The sequence below is a fragment of the Anastrepha obliqua genome, chromosome 2 (genome assembly GCF_027943255.1).
Source record: "Anastrepha obliqua isolate idAnaObli1 chromosome 2, idAnaObli1_1.0, whole genome shotgun sequence".
NCBI lineage: Eukaryota > Metazoa > Arthropoda > Insecta > Diptera > Tephritidae > Anastrepha > Anastrepha obliqua.
Window position 1 is genome coordinate 125,240,303 of NC_072893.1, and position 18,188 is coordinate 125,258,490.

General features: G+C 32.4%; 2 protein-coding genes across 2 annotated transcripts in view; both read left to right on the forward strand.

Annotated features, from left to right (window-relative positions):
• LOC129238408 (piggyBac transposable element-derived protein 3-like) overlaps positions 1-14,382 on the forward strand; it is a 59,411-nt gene extending 45,029 nt beyond the window's left edge. The window contains exon 3 of the mRNA XM_054873431.1: positions 14,093-14,382. Coding sequence (XP_054729406.1) covers positions 14,093-14,382 — 290 coding nt within the window. The remainder of the gene's footprint in view (positions 1-14,092) is intronic.
• A 45-nt stretch (positions 14,383-14,427) lies between these two features.
• Positions 14,428-18,188, forward strand: part of LOC129238409 (optomotor-blind protein) — a 69,798-nt gene continuing 66,037 nt past the window's right edge. Inside the window, exons 1-2 of the mRNA XM_054873432.1 lie at positions 14,428-14,918; positions 17,337-17,601. Coding sequence (XP_054729407.1) covers positions 14,428-14,918; positions 17,337-17,601 — 756 coding nt within the window. The remainder of the gene's footprint in view (positions 14,919-17,336; positions 17,602-18,188) is intronic.

Sequence of the window (18,188 nt, forward strand, 5' to 3'; positions counted from 1 at the left end):
TTCAATTATCTGGCAGAGTACGTCACTTTGTTGAATCAAAATTTTCAGTGCGGAGTTTCTGAGGCTCCCTATTGAGATAAATACATCACGGGATGGGTATATTTTAGAATATTTTGGACTACTATGAAATGAAACAGGCTAAGGATTAGGGGTTATAACTTGAGCTTTCACTTGAGGAGCTGCCCTAGACTTACAGTACGAGTTTTATGAAGTCTTTAAGGTCTAAAGTTTGTAAGGGTTATATAATCGACTTTTTTTTTTGGAACAGCTTTAAGTGTCCATACGTATAGTCAAGCCAGTTTATGTGTATTGGACACTTCTCTTCCTAGGTTTGATTAGGTTTCTGTGGCAGGTTTGTGGTGCCACTGTGTAACACGGAAATCTTACAGTTTATTTCTCATGGAACCAGTTAGACTCTCTTTTGATGCGTAGAATAGGTTTCATCACAACACTGGATAGTTCCGTAAAAGAGTCTAAATGGTATTTTCCTAACAACGTTGCTCTATTCCTAGCTAAGGCTGGACAATTGCAGCGAAAGTTTTTTACTGTTTCATCCTCTTCCTCGTCTCTACAGCTTTTGCAATATTCATGCGAAAATATTCTTAGCCTAGAAGACAACCTACCTAACAGCTAATGATCGGTGACACAAGCCACGACCTTCGAGATGTTCTCTCTTGAGAGGTTAAACCATTCTTTTGATCTTTTCTTATCTATTTGCGGTCAAATTAGCCTGGTTGTAACACACATATTTTCTTCTCTCCATGACCTATTGGCCTCTTGGAGAATATTATTTTCTATCCATGATTTGCAATTTATATTAAGATTTAAATTAAGATTTGCCTTCCAATTCACAAGGCATTGAATCAAGCAGTCACGGACTCCGTAGGTACTTGTAAGTATTCTGTTTTATGATCAGTGTTCTCCCTTTTTGAGCTCTAGTAGCTAATTGAATACAGTAGGGACAAGTACTTGGAAATATGGACTTAAACTGTTTAGCTGTTCTGAGTTAAAATCTCCTTTCTTGGCGCTGAGGTTTCTGAAAAATATTTATTGACATTCAAACATCTAAATTCTATAATACTCCCAATCGACGCCGATTTCTTGAAAATTAAAATATTTAGAAAAACATTTCTCTATTAAAATATGCCTCCGAAAAATATATCAAGTAAATGCAAATAATTTTCCAAGTGTACGATTTGTTCATTCAACTGCAAACTGCTTGAATTTATAGCACATTTTAATTATAATATGCATGGCACAGCATTTTCACACACACACACACGCGGACGAGCACTTGCTGTCAGGAGAACACACTCCTCTCACATATACTAATATGGTTGTAAGTGTGTATGCGCCTGGACATTAAGCAACTGACAAAGCAGTCATCAGGCTATCAGCAAAAGTAGTGAGCCAAGCAGTCCGCCCAAGCCGCGATTACTTGCGTACGTGCGAGTCGAGTTGTGCATGTATTTGTATTGCGCTATCCGCTCTGTCGCTACCAAATGAATTAGCCACTTTATGACCAACTTTACTTTGGCGGCAAGGACATTAACGCAATTTTATGACCGACATCTGCCCGTAATTTCTTGGTGCGCCAAAGGTAGCTGCAGCGCTACTCAAGTGGTTTATTTGTGTGCAAATACATACACCAACAAGTACTCGTATGTGTATATGTGTGCATCTGCGTGTGTGGACGACCGCTTTTTGTGGGAAAGGGCTTTGGGATGGAAGTTTGCGCGCGCATAAAAGCCGTGTAACAAAAATTAGGTCAATTCAAGGAATCAAGGAATTGAATGCGTCGCGGGAGTGCTGTTTTAATGAGAGCCAATTTCTGTGGGTTCAAGCTAGTTTTCCAAAGTAATTTTATTTTTTACTTTATTTATTTATTTTTTTTTTTTCAAAGTCGCCAACAATTTTCTGCCTCACCAAAATTCTATGCAAATGCTTCTTTCATTTGATTCCAATGGAAATTTTTGCATTTGGTATTTGGTGGCTATGAACAAATAAACAACCTTAACTCTAGCTGACTGGCACACAATTGACGCCATGCTCTGACGCTTTTGGTGTTAATTAACAGTCATTTAATGTTGTGTCACAAATAAAATAGGCAAGCCAAATTTGGTGGCGGGCAAAGTAGAAAAGAAGCACAAGTATGGACCGCGTGTGGTGAGGTACCGGAAGCAATATAGAAACAAATCAAAAGTATGTAAATATAAACAAAGTTAAAGTGAATCAAAAACAAATAAAAAAATTTTTTAATTAAAAAAATTTGTTAAAATCAAAATAAAAAAACAACAATTGAATGCAGAAAAAAAAATTTAAAAGTGATAAAAATATCAAATAAAAAGGAAATCGTAAAAAATTAAAAAAAAATAAAATTAAATACAGGAAAAAGTTTTGAGAAGATATAAAAAACATAAATCCTTTTAAATAAAAATTAAATATTAAAAAATTTGGCGAAAAGTTAATAAGCAAAACAAAAAATTAAAAGTAAAAAGAAAACTATAATTAACTGCAGAAAAAAAATTACAAGTGAATGAGAAACAAAAAAAAACATTAAATAAAAATTAAAAATAAAATAAAGATGACAAAAATTTGAAAAAATTAAATTAAGCGCAGAAAAAATATTAAATAAAATAAAAAAAAAAATACTTAAAAAGGCTTATAAATCAAACAAAAAAAAACAACAAACAAACTTGGCAAAAAAAATCTTAAGTTATTCATTCTTCGCAAGAATCAAAAAATATTATATACAAATCAAAAATTAAAACAATTCATTGGAAAGCAAAATAAATAAAACGAAAAATTAAATCAAACTCAATTAAAGTGCAGATAAAAAATTTTAAAATGAATAAAAAAAAACGAAAACAAAATTTTAATTAAAATTAAAAATTAAACAAAAAAATAGAAAAAATATTAAAAAAATTAAAAAAAAAAATACCTGAAAAGCCAAATAAATTAAACAAAAATTAAAAAAAGAAACAAAATTTGAAAAAACACTTAAGACCGAATAAGAAGGAACAAAGAATATTATATAAAAGACAAAAAAAAAAATAATTAGAGGACAAAATAAATAAAACAAAATATTAAATTAAATGAATGAAGCTAAATTAAGGTGCAGATAAATAATTTTAAAGTGAATATAAAACGAACGAAAAAAGTGTTTAATAAAAATCAGAAATTACAAAAAAAAATTGCTGAAAAATAAAAAATTAAAAAAATACTTGAAAAGCCAAATAAATGAAACAAAAAATTAAAAAAAAAACCAGGATTTGAAAAAAAAACTTAAGAGTGAATAAAAAAGAAAGAAAAAATATTATATAAAAATCAAAAATTAATTGGAAAGCAAAATAAATAAAACGAAAAATTAAATAAAATCAAACTAAATTAAAGTACAGATAAAAATTTTAAAGTGAATAAAAAAAAACGAAAAACAATTTTAATAAAAATCAAAAATTAACAAAAAAATAGCTGAAAACCACAACATAAAAATCAAAATATAAATCATCATTTAAAAAATAAAATATATTATTCTAAATAATGCGAAAAAAACAAAAACTGAGGAAAAAGTAAATGAATATTAAAGAAAACTAAACCAAAAAATAAATAAATAAATAAATAAAAGATCTAGAATAAACTAAATAAAAAAAATTTAAACATATAAAATTAAAATAACTTAATTAAAAGAAAAAAAATTAATTTAAACGAAACAAAATTAATTAATTAAAACAAAAAGAAAAATAACCTCAAAAAATTAAATATGTAAGCTAAGAGGACAGATATAATATTAATAAAATAATTTATTAAAAAAAAACAAATAAATTATCAAACAAAGAAACAAAAAAAAATAATAATTAGCCCAAAAAGTAAAAAAATATGTATATAAACTAATAAGCCCATATAAAATTTAAAAAAATAAGCCTCAAAAAGTAAAAAAAATTAGGTGAAGAACAAAACAAATAAATTAAATCATTAAGAAAGAAAATAAAATAATCTAAAAAAAGCGAAAAAACAGAGGAAACAATAAACGAAGATTCCAGAAAATTACATTCATTAAATTACCAAAACAAAAAAAAAACAAATCTAGAATAAACTAAAAATTAAAAATACGTAATAAGTATTTAAAGAAAAAAAACAGAAACTTATTTAAAAAAATAATATTTTGACAAATAATATAATAAATTAATATGCTCAAAAGAAGGAATGGCTCAAAAAATAAAATTAAATACATAAACTAATAATAGCAGAATTAAAATTTTAAAAATTAACCTAGCACAGTCAAGCTACGAATTAATAGTGGCTAGGGCAACTATTAACCGGACATCTGCTTATGTCGCTTTCAGAGAAAATAAAGAAGGACATGAAACTCATCATAACGGTTTAACAAGCGGCTTGTACAAAAATAATTTTCCTTTAGAGACATCTCTAAGATTAATTTAAAACATTTTCATTTAAAAATTACCAAAGCGTCGGATAACTATGGCTCTTACAATGGCTATTAATATACTTTATACGAGTATAAAATATATTTTATTAATTTCGATTTTCTTACTAAAAAAATTCCTGCTTCATAGGTACGTGGACAGTTTTGCTGCTTTTTAATGATTGTTGTTTTTTTTTTTGTTGTGTTCTTTTAAATTCGAATTATGTTTTTATATTTAATCTTTTCCGCGATTTTCAACTGTTTAGGCACGTTTACTATGTATATACCTAACTGGGTATAATTTACTTCGAGTTAAAAAAAATATATATTAAAAAGCAGACAAAACTGCCTGCCTGCCCAACTAGGCGCAACTAGCCTAGGAAAGTAAAAGCGGTTATGTGCAGTTATTTGGTGATTGCTTGTAATTAATAGGAATTATAATGCATTAAAAGCTTTAAACAAATTTTTTTAGTTTCTCATTTCCATTTTTTTTTTTCAATATATTTTTTTATCTTTTTTATTTTTTATATAAATTCACAGCAACAAACTCGCTAAACAGTTTTCCGCACAGCTCACCGTTTTGTGCTTTAACATTTCCCCCACAATATACACACACACATCAGCACTACAATCTATGCAACGCACAAATCAACGGAAATCCGGCGTCAAACAAAAGACTTAAGACACGAACTTGACAGCGCACTACTAAAAATTGTCAAATTTAAGCTCCAAGTGTGTGGACAGGGAGGGGAAACAAAGAATGCTTCGCTCAAAAGCAAGAAGTGTACGCCAACGCATAAATCAATCACTCAAACAATATTTGGAAGTTAAACGAAAAAAACAAAAGAGGCAGCAAATAATTTTAAGGCAATCAATACACGCTTAGCTAATACCTTTTTTATTTGAGTTAAGCCAGGCTGAAGTTCTCATAAACTAACTCCGCGACTGTAGACACTTAATGCAACATAAATTATATGTAGGAAAAATTAAATGAAACAATGGAATTGCGTCCCTTTTAGAAAATTTTTTATGCAATTGATTGATCGCCCCAAATGACTCAGCGCTGCGACTACTAATGAGTTACTAAAAAGGGGTTTAATTAAAAATACAAAAAAAAAATGCTTATATACTTTTCATTGCTTTAAGGTCTCGCTGGCAACATACATGCATACATCTGCCACCACTAGAGCATCTATTTGCCATCACTGCCCACACTTGCGGCACTTAATGCTGATGAGCTATAAAAATGTTGTCACATCCGCTCTCATTAGTGCGACAAGCTAAAATAAAAGATGTTCAAGAAATACCCAAAACAAGAACAACACAGAAATACGAGTATAAGCATTTCGAAAACCAAATCAACGCCGCCGTAACATTAATATTTCTACTCGAAGCAATGTCAACAAGGTAAAGGTAGAGGCAAATGCAAAGGCAAAGGTGGGCAATGTATTTGTATGTAGTAGCTGACGAGTTGGCAGTTAAAGTGCTACTGTTTCTATAAAAATCTTTGTTTTGTTCTCATTGTCACTGTGGCTTTGATTGCTATTTAACTTACACGCCCTTCAACCTGTCCCCGCACACCTTCCAACTGTATCAATCGTTTGCATTAACACTTCAGGTTTGTTTTGTAAGGCGGCGGCGTCCAACACTTCTCCCACCAAATGTGTCTGCATGTGAATGTTGTATGTGTGTGTGTGCATGTGCTTTTGCTTCTTTGTAGCTTTCACTTTGTCTACGCACACCTATCGGTCGGTGTCAGCGCCAATTTTATGGTGCCATATTGCTGCCAGCGCTGTGGTCTTTGTATGTGTTTATTGCCCGCTGCTGCTGGTGTCCGGCTGCTGAGCTGGCTCCACTTTAATTCTGGTATTGCCTTTGACACAGGCGCAGACGTTGGCTCTTGGCATAAAAATAATTTCCATACGACATCGTTTATCTTAAGTGATTTTTTATAGTGTCACCAACACAAACACACTAACATGCATATATTTATATGGTATACTTAGGAGAATAACTATGGCTTAGACCTTAAGCAAATATGCTGATGTTTGAAAAAATTTTTATAACGACTTGAAAGTTTATTTTAAAATGAAGTAAAAAAAAAATAAAAAAATAAAGGAAATTGAACTAAATTGTATAAAAAATAAATAAAAGACTTAAAAAATGTTTTTTTGGAAATTACAATTAACATTTCTGGATAAATGTATTTTCTGCAGTAATTCTTAATATTGGGTTTTCTCAATATTATTATTATTCACATCTTCGCACCCTTTCCAATATCATTCGAAAAAAAACTCTCTCTCTTTGTCAGCTTAAAAGCTTCCGAAAAGCCAAGCAAAACAAAAACAAAAAACTAAAACATTGAGTACTGAATAAATAAACGCATTAAAACATCAGTAAATTTGTAAAAAATTTAAAAAAATATTCGAAAATTTAACAAAAACTGGCTACTGCACGCCGCAGTCACTCGAACTTCAACTTCTCCCCAACATTTACCAAAATTAGACCTAATGAGTGAAGCAAAAACAAAAACAAAACAAAAAAAGCGTAAAAAAGCCAGACTGTGGCCTACGTCTGCGCGCTGTGCGCGGTTAAAGCCGTAAGAAAAGCTCGAATCGACATAAGTCGCCCGATGGCTTGATTGGGTTTTGCTGCTATTTGTTCACTTAACTTCAGTTGACTTGGTGGCGAAAAGTGGCACCTACACAACAGTAACAACTAACAATTACAAAAGCAAGCAAGCGAAAAACATTTTACTAAAATAACAACAATGCGAGCAAGAAGCAACAAAACATGGCAACAGGTTAATTTATTGTCACTTAATGTCAAAGTGGCATTTCGTTTCAATTAAAGTGTTAAGTTGTATGCCAATGGTTGCAGCAGTAGCAACAACAACAACAATCACAACAGTAGCCGGGGGTGCAGCAAGAATGTACGAATACCAAAACAGGTATAAATGAGTTATAAAGACAATGGGGAGCATAAATATTCAGCTAATGGCAACAGAAAATCAAAAACTAAATTTAAAAAATATCTAAAAAAATTATTAAAGACTCTTCAGAAATGATGAAACATTTTTTTTATGACCAAATACAGATTCGCAATTATCTTTTATTAGAAAAAATAACATTTTATAAATACTTGTAAAGAAACTGTAGGCAAAAACTAGATTGAAAACACAATTCGGAATTTTATGGGTAGAGTAAAAGTGCATCTTTTTCTTGCTTTTTATAATTTTTTTTTTCATAAATTCAAAATTTGGTATAATATATTCTTAAAAAATTAAAAGAAAGGCGAGCACACACAAATAAAAAAACAATAAGTATCAGGAATTTTCGTAAAAATTCCAAAAGTAGCTACAAATTTATAAAAAAATTAAATCAGGCAGTCAAAAATAAAATAATTAAAATTTAAGATTTGAAAACTTTAGATTTCAAAATTGAAGATTAACGCACTTTCCTTCTTAAAAAAAATATCAAAAAAGTATTTAGAAATAAAGTCAAAAATAAAATAATTACAATTTAAGATTTGAAAACTTTAGATTTCTAAATTGAAGAGTAACGCACTTTCCTTCTTAAAACAAAAAAATATAAAAAAAAAATATTTATAAATAAAAAAGATCACAAATTAAATTCAACTTAGACTTAAAAATTCAAGATTAGTGTTTTTTTAATACAAAAAATGATAATAAGAAATAAAAAAATTAAATTTATTTGTAAATAGCAACTTAATAATTTTTTTTTAATTAAATTTAAGTTTTAAATTTTTAACAAAAAAAAAAGCAAATCAAAAACGTACTTGAAAAAACGAAAATGCGTTTAAAAAATACGAAAAAAAACATATGAAATTATAAAAAAACATTAAAATCAGGCAATTGCGAAAAACAAATTTCAAAACCTTAAAATTTGAAATTTTAGATCGAATAATTGAAAAAATAAAAATTTTTTTTCACAAACATTCACAAATCAATTATTTAATTTAAATTCGTAAATATTTCTTAATAAAAATTTTCAACAAAAGAAGTACAATAGTAAAATAAAAAATCAAATTTGATATCACAGAAAACCTCTTAAAATATCACGAAAATAGTTAAAAATGGATAAAAAAAATTATAATTAGGACAGAAAACTTTATATACAATATAAATTGAGCATTAATTTTTTCCAAAATTAAATCGCACAAATCAATGCAAAAGATAATAAATAGCGAACGAAAAAGATAGGAATTTATTTTTTTGTTATACTATAAAAAATCCTACAATTTCTATCCTAATCCTTAAAGTTAAAATAAAAATAAAAAAATAAAATTAAAAAATAAAATTCAAAAAAAATAAAAAACAAAAAAAAATAATAAAAAAAAAATAAAAAAATTAAAAATAAAAAACAAATAAACAAAAAAAAAATAACAAAAATTGGGATTAAATTATTATTATTATTAACTTCATACATTTTTTTACAAAAATTCACCCATCAATATATTACATAACATTTGTAAGAAATTATATATACAGATGGTTCAAAACAAGACGGTAAAGTGGGATTTGGAATCTTTTCCAATTCCCCTCACATCAATCTATCATTTAGATTACCCGACTACTGTAGTGTATTCCAAGCGGAAGTATGCGCTATCTGGTATGCTGCGAAAACTATCTTAGAAAAGAGAATATCACTAGAGGATATCCGCTTTTTCACTGACAGTCAAGCGGCCGTTCGAGCACTCAGCTCCTCTTATACCCACTCAGATGTGGTTCGATCCTGTCTCTTATCTCTTAACGAGATAAGTGTTCAGAATTCTGTCCAAGTTATCTGGATACCGGGTCACAGTGGATTCGAAGGTAACTGCAAAGCTGATGCGCTCGCGAGAGCTGGAGCTGCGCAATCAAATGTTAGTAACTTACCCACAATCCACATTCCGCTCTCAACTTGTAAATTGCTCATTGATCGAGAATTTCACAGCATTGCTGATCGGAGGTGGCGAGTGGAAACTACTTGCGTTACGACCAGACAAATCTGGCCATCCTACAATCTGAAACAGACAAAAACCCTTATAAGTCTTTCGAAACACAAACTAAGGCATATAATATCTCTTATCACCGGCCACTGTCTTTTGGGCACTCACGTACGTCGGCTCGGGGTTCCTCAAAACGACCTGTGCAGATACTGCGAGGACGAAGATGAGGAAGTATCGAGCAGGCATTTGCTGTGTAGTTGTCCCGGCCTAGCCAGAAGTCGACTCGCTCTTCTAGGCTCTCCAACAATTGACAATCTTTCAGTACTCTCGAACCTGAAAATCGAATCTCTCATCAAATTCTCGAAAGGAATTAATATCTTTGACCAAAATCTACAATAAAAATCTCGGTTAGGTGGGGAAATCATATAAAATAATGAGCTCTAGGGCAATACAACGGACCCAACTTGCGGTCTATGTGGCACTCCGATGCGGGGTCACCCTTAAACCAACCAAACAACCAAGAAATTAATAAAAATATAAAAAAAATTAAAAACAACAAAAAATAAAAAATAATAAAATAACAAAAAAGAATTTGGTATAACGAAAAATTTAACAACAAAATAAAAAAAAAATAGAGAATAATGAAATAAAAAATAAAATTTGATAAAACGAAAAATTTAAAATCGGACAATCAAAAAAAAAAACATTAAGTCTTAAAATTTAAAAAATTTAGATTTAAAAACAGAACGTATAAATAAGTACTAATAAATAAAAAATAAACATCAATAATAAAAAATAAAAACAACAAACTTAAATTTGTAAATAACCACCTCATAAATTTCTTTTTAGAAAAATAGCAAATCACTCGAAAATTAAAAGAAATTGGCATGAAAACGTTAATAAAAATTAAAAGAAAGCAAAATAAAATAATCTAAAATAAAAAAAAAATATTAAAAAAAAATTAAATAATAATAATAATAAAGGCTTGTCATAAAAAATTTATAAGAAAAGATAGAAAGAGATATTCCTCCAAAAAAAACAAAAAATAAATAAATAAAAACGAAACACCTGGAAAGTTAAACAAAAATGGAATTTAATAGTAACAGTATATACAAGAACGTTGAAAAACTTAATATATTATAAAAAAGACGTAAACAAACGCATAAAGTTTTCTCAGCCAAAAAATTGTAAGGAAAAAAAATGTAAAAATTTGCAAACATTTTTCATACTTTTTTCATCGAAAACACAAAAATAAGACAAACAAAAAAAACAAAACAAAAAACAAAGCAAAAAGGAAACAAAAGAAAATGAACAACAAAACACTAGACCAAACAAAAAAAAACAGAAAACAAATATTTTAGGTTTTAGTTGACCAACTTTATTTTATTTGATTTAAAAAAATACACAACATAAAATTCTTTGCCACCTTTGAAAAAAAAATCTTGGCCTCACCATTCACCACCGTCCGTAGGGCCAAAGCAAAAACGAATTACAATTCATTTCCTAATTGATTTGATTTTTATTGCATTTTTGCACTGCACTCGCACACCGTAAGCCACACACCCCAATGTTTTGCGACGTGCAACGTACGGGGTGTTTTCACTTGCCTCCACACACCTCCGATGTTGTTGTTAACACTTGTTACAAGTGTGGCAACTACCGCAAAAATATTCAAATTAAATGACAAAAACAAAAGAAAAAATTTTATAAAAATTAAAATGTGCATTTCCTCTACACCACCAGCGACCCACAGACACCACACAACACAACAACATACAACCGTTTTCCGATTCTCTGTGCCATCGCTTCTTGTGCGCTCTGTAACTTTTCTGTGCGTCGTTATATAAATAAATTTGTCCCGGCAATAATTTGCCACAAATACCGACACCAGCAAACACTTCAAAAACGTATAACAAAAAAACAAAACCAGAGAAGAAAAAACAAGAAGCAAAGGTGCACCAATCAACGATAACAACAACACAGCAATGTGCCGCACTGAACGGTGTGGCCGCCACACAGTAGCGCTTCACTGTCATTAGCACCCGACGACGTGCGCGCATTACTTGGCCGGCTACTGCAATGCCAATTCAAGGTGTTTGCTGTTGCTTTTTTGTTGAGCCACAACCGCTTAACCTCACACATCCCAGCACAGCTGAACTCACTTGCTGCTCCTGCTCTTCTCACACCTGCTTGTGTGTTGACGATTTTAAAGTGGCAAATCGTCATTTCGTTTGTATTGCCACTGTTTTGGTAATCAGCCACAGAGCCACACAGCCACTTGGACTCTTTCGTGCGTTTTGATTGTCCCTAATCTCCTGGTCCGCCTGACTTCTCTCCGCATTGGCATTGCTACTTTAAAATGCTGCTTTCGGTGCCAACAAAAGGAGGAGAACTAAGCTTAGTAGCTGCGACACACGCAATGCGAATTAGGGTCGAGGAGATGCGGGTCCATTCATTCAATCATTAAAGTTACACGTAGAGAGTCATGTAGAGAGCTGCAAACTTGGGTAAAAAAATAGTCTTCCTTAGGAAAAGACGTGGAAAAGATTTACAGGAAGACTTACTTTTTCATGGAGCATGCAAGAACTCTTAACGGGAGCAACAGAAAGAAAGTTCACAATGGATGTCAGAGATGTTTATAAATCAAGAAAATATTTATCTGAGTATGCGAAAGCTGCTCAAGAAAGCGCTCGAAATCTCGTGGCTAAAGTTATAGAGACTTGCATGGGAAGGAAAAGCTTTCCCAGAAATGGGAAATTCTTTCAAATCAGCGTTCGTTGCCTCGTGATTGAAGTTAAGGAGACTTGCCGTGCAGAGATTATTCAATTTTCATTCTCGAAGCAAGGCGCGCTTGATATTAAGAACTTCTAACCGACTCTTGCCACTTCAAAGTGCTAACTTTTTGGCTGAATACTCTAGTTGAAAAGCCGCCGGCTGGGAAGCAAAGGTCGACAAATGAACTGTAGAAACCTAATCTTCCATAGCTAAATGAAACAACTATGAACAATCCGTGTTAGAGCTTTTAGCTTGATCAACCAGTCTCACTAAACGAATTGTAATTTATGAGCCAATAGGCGACCGAGTATTCAGCTAAAGCCCATGCAATGTGAGGAGACCGTTGATTGGCCGGAAGTTAGGAATCGTTTGTAGACAAAAGATCTCTTTTGGTTGTTTACTACACAATCGCACTGAGTTTCAAGATATCAACAAACATTGCCATGCTTCAGTTGAGTCTTGCATATAGTCTACGAAGGAAGTTCACTTTTTACTGCTTGCTACGCATTCAAAATGACACTTTAGTGGTACTAGGAGAGCGCCAGAGAGGTACTTCATGGTACATCGGTGTGGTACTATTGGTACATTTCACACAATCGCAGTAAATTTCTCTCTAAATATGCCAACGACGGAATATCAAAGCTTACAATGCTGCTGCAGAGTTTTGAGCCTGTTTCCGTCAGAAAAGTTCAAAGCCATTCATTTTCCGCCACTCATCATCCAATCGGAATGAGTGTCGTAATCAAAGTGCAAACAATGCAGTACTAAAAACCTGAAGTAGCAATGTCTGCATCCAGCTATAACTTAGCGGGGACTTATGTCTATTCCTGGCAGAGCAGTTTAAGAAGCTTACTTTTTACCACTTATCACAAAATCGGGCTTAAGTTGGCATTCAAAAAGTCGACGAGTCATGAAGAAGGCATGAATATTCCACGCTAAGTGGCATTAATGCCTTCAATCTATTCCAGAGAAATTTACTAACGATCGCGCACTACTCAATAGGACTGAGCTTTTTGAAGCTACGAAGAAAACATCAAATCTGTGATGGAGTCATCATCTCTCTGACTAAACTACAGTTGATTAGTGCTTTCGCTCTTATCTTTCGAAACAGTGAAGAAACAATAGATCTGCAAGAGATCAAGAAATCACAGTAAACTTTCTAAGAAACTTGAAAAATAGACAAAAATAAGGAAGATGACTCTTCAGTGAGGTTTAATTAAAGGAATGCAGAACCAATCTTGTCGAAGAAGTAGAGCGAAGAGTTACACTATTCTTACTTCTTAGTCTAGGGTGGGTTAGAAAAACACTAAGTGAAAGAACTGTACAGGGTTTACGAAGAGTTCGAAACTACAGGGCTTGTAACGTTTACGAACGAAATAATCAATAATATAATTAGGATGAGACAAGATTCCGGGAATAATGATGATTAGTAAGGAGAGCCAGAGACCTTAAAAACAAGTTGAGCTCATGGAACGAGATGAATTATTGGAAGTCAGAAGATATCAAAATAGTCGTGAGGTAGACACACGCAAACCGATAGATTGCGATCGATGATGTAAGTACTGAAAGGAGACCCAAATATTCTGAATACTCAGCATAGCGACTAGAAGCCGTTGGGCTTCATATTTTCTTCCTTAAAAGACTCATTAGCCGCAGAATGCTAGTCTTGGAATCAAAGGCGATAAATATTAAAAAAATTGTATTTTCATTCGTTAAGATACTTCCTTAAGAGACTTTCTTAAGAGACTCATGAGTCGTAAAGTATTAGTGTGGGATCAAGAGGAAACAAATAAAAAATTGCTCAGCATAGCGACTAGATATCAATGGCTTCATGCCCCCTTCCTTAAGAGACTTCCACGAATTCATCATGAATGAACCAGTTGACCAGGAAAATCACCAAACAAAGTTGTAAAGTTTCTGATTAAGTCTGAAACTCGCTTGTAGTTCACGCCCAGGTACATCAAGGAGCTGCACCTGGAAAAAATATCAAAAGTGTACAACCCAAGAACCCCAATACGCAACCCTATTTCCTCTTCTTTGGCAACCATACGCTCGCGCATCGCATGCCACAAGACGTTTATGCCACAAATCCACAGCAGCAGTTTGATGTTATTTCGCACTTTGCCCAGCACAATAAAAATAATAGCAGCAAAGATGAGCGTACAACAATAGCAAACAGCAGCCACTGCGCCGTCGGTGGCAATAAATGCCTGTCGCACTGTACAATCGCTTAATGGCTCGCCTTGCTACATGAAAATATACTCAAGTGTTATCGATTAATGTCCACAAGCAGCAGCTACCGAAACACTGATGATGGCGAGGGGCTATCCTCACCATCACCGTCACCAACGCCACAACCAAGCGGTACGAATGTCGTTCGAATATGGCTGCTTTTGAAGTTATGCCGCCGCCGCCGCTGTTGGCTGGGGTGGCTGTGTGCGGTCATTACGAATGCATACTTTCAAGTGTGTGTGTGCGTCGCTGAAGGTGCTGCCACCTTTGGCCTGGCATTCAAGCTGGCTATCTCTTTAAACTATCTGCCTGACTTACTGCCTGCCTGCGGCCGGCCTGCCTGGCTGCTCTGTGATGTTTGTATCGTCGTGTATGCGGGCGCTAATGTCGCCGGTGCGGCAAACACCTTTATCAGCGCTTACTCACGCTCACTCAGCGGCATCGTCGATCAGCAGTCTCATGCAATCAGGCGATTGCCACCGTATGCTGAGAGTGTTGCAACCGCTGCCACTTTGGCTATCAGCATTGCTGCAACTCAGTAAGTGAGTATGGGCTGATAGCGCTGGATGTGAAGATGGGCACATGAAAGTGTGTGTGTGTGTGATGTAATACATTTATATGTGTGCGTGTACATATGTGTGTATTTAGTCAGTCTTTGGCAGCAGCACAATCTGCGACTTCCTTGGTGGTCAATGAGTTGGCTGTTCGTCTCGCGGGTAGTAGTACACAGTTTTTTATGATATTTACGTAAATTTATAGCTGAGTGAGAGTGGTGCAAAATTTATTCCGCACTTGTGGCGTGAATGGCATTTCCTATTATATATTTTTTCCTAGAATTATTATGAGTGGTTCGGCCACTAGACTTGTCCCTGTACGAGTTTTTGCTGCTGAACTGAAACTGATTTAAATGCTTTAATGGCTATGGAATTTAGGCATGAAATGAAGAATGGACTTTTGTAATTTTTAAAGTTAAAAATTTCAGAAACTAAACTTGCGGAAATTTGAAGAAAAATTCGAAATTTGTAAATGAACTGGTGAATTCTGTGAAAATTTCTGAAAAATATAACAAAAAGTAATATTTGAGCTGCAGAAAATAAATTTGCGTACTTGGAAAACCATTTTTCGATTTTTTAACAAATTTTTAACAAATATTTTTCACAAATTTGATTGGTGGAAAATAAAAATTAGGAAAAAATAGATAATAAAAATTGGGCGAAAAATACGCGGTAAATAAAACTTGAAAAAAATTCGATATTTTAAAAGTTTTTAGCAAAAAAATTAAAAAAAATATTTTTCAGACATTTTATTGGTGGAAAATAAAAAAATAGGTAAAAATAGATAATAAAAATAAAAAAAAAATTCGCAGTACATGTGACAATTTATTGAAAATTTTACAAAGTGATTTTCGAATATTTTCTAGGTAGAAAACAAAATAGATATTAAAAATTGGGAAAAATTAATAGAATATAACAATTGGAATAAATTCGAAATTTTTAAATGAACTTACGAACTCCGTGAAAATATCTGAAAAACATAAAAAAAATATATATATTCTATCTGTAGAAATTGAATTTACCTTGTTGGAAAACCATTTTTCGATTTTTTTAACAAATTCCAGTACGTGTGAAAATTTATTCAAAAATTTTCAAAGTATTTTTCATCATTTTATTGGTGGAAAATAAAAATTGAGGAAAACTAGATAATAAAAAGTTGGAAAAAAATTCTACATGTTTAAATAAAGTTGCGAATTCTGAAAAAATGTATAAAAAATATTAAACACAATTTTATATTTTATCTGCAGAGAATAAATTTTCATTATGAAAAACCATTTTTCGATTTTTTAACAAACTGCAGTATATGTGAAAATTTATTGAAAATTTTAAAAAGTATTCTTCGAATATTTTCTTGGTTCAAAAAAAAATAATACAAATAACAATTGGAAAAAGTTTGACATTTTTAAGCGAACTTGCGAACTCTGTAATAATTTCTCAAAAATATAAAAAAAGTTTAAATTTTATCTCTAGAAAATAAGCTTGCCTAGTTGGAAACACATTTTGCGATTTTTTAACACATTCCAGTATATGTGAAAATTTATTGAAAATTATTTTTGAGTCATTTTATTGATAAAAAATAAAAATTAAAAAAATAGATAATAAAAATTGGAAAAAGGATTAAAAAAATAAAAATTGGAAACAATACGAGATTTTCAAATGAACTTGTGAACCCTGTAATAATTTCTGAAAAATTACAAAAAAATGTGTATATATTATCTGTCGAAAAGAAATTTGCGTACTTGGAAGGCAATTTTCAAAAAAAATTTCAAATATCTTTTTTAAGATTTTATTTATTGAATATAAATTTTCAGTTATTGAAGTAATGAATTTATTTTTCGATTAGTCAAAAATTCGGCAAATTAATAAAAATATGCAAAAATCGAATTTGTTGTATTTGCTTTTTATGTACTTTTTTTATTGTTGTTAATCCAGCCTTCAGTATATGGACAAAATAAAATTATGAAAATTTAGAGACTATTTGTTTGAAATTTTTTTGAAATACATTTTTTTTGTTATAAAGCTCAGTGACATTAAGAATTTTCGTTAAAAAAATAATTCACACAAAATACTTTACTAAAGTGTGCTTTTTGCGGAAAAAAATATTTCTGTGATGTAATACTTTTTTAATTTTTTTTTTATAATTTATTCATTTGTCGTAAACGCCTGTAAAAATTCAATGAAAAATCGGAAATATTTTTTGATAGTTTCATCTCAATTAACTTAAAAAACACAAAAAAACCATAAATATTTTCCTCTTTTGTATATTGGAAAAAAGCAAGCAGAAATAATTAAACAATACCAAAATTTGATTTAACTTCATTTCCGTCTTCACGCTTCACTTGTGCCCAGCAATTACAGCTAACAAACTATGGCAATGTAAATGATACTCCAATAATGCGCAGCCCTATCGAGCACTCTTACCGATGTGCGCGCATTCATGCACCTCCATGCCATGCCATGCTGCAGTCGCTCAATGCATCAATACGCGCCTCAATGCAGAATTTTTGCAATTTTGCCTTCAAGTGTCGAAGCGCCGCTTCAATGCTTCCAGTCAAGCGCAAGCATGAGCCGCCTATTGATTGGCAGTGGTGTGTACGCGCCTTGCCCTTCCCTCTCGCATACCCGGCAGATTCATTATATTTACTACCCCCTTGGCATGCCGCCCGCGTGGGTGCTTACCTTCCGCATTTTTTTCTACAACCGCAGCTCGCAGTTGGCTCGCGCTCGATTTACCTGAGTTGTTGTTGGTTTTGTAAATTTGCAAATTTTACAAATGCAGCGATTTGTTGCAACATTTTATGGCTGCATGATTTTGTGTTGAGCGACAATAACAACAAACATGGTGTAGCTAGTAGAACAATAAATGAGGCGAAAGCAAAGCAACAAAAACAAAGAGAAAAATAGCGAAATTGGAAGCAAAGCTGCCATTTAAGGTGAAGGCGGTAACGTTGATATTAGTAGTCGTGTTAGTTGTTGTTGTGCCTGTAAGTGGCATTGTTGTTATTCGGTAGTCACCATAACTGTCAGCCAGCCAACCAACCCACCAGTCAGCCAACCAAGTTGAACGAATTAAAATTGATGGCTCATTGGTTGTCTGTCCTTTTGGAGCGCTGCAATCCACAGCACTGTGTTTGTTATTGTTATTGCCGTTGTTGCAACACGCCTAATAGCAGCTACTAAATTTTGCACGCTGTGCATTTTTCGCAAATTTTTCCAACAATTCTACTTTTGATTCGGTTTTATATCGTCCAACC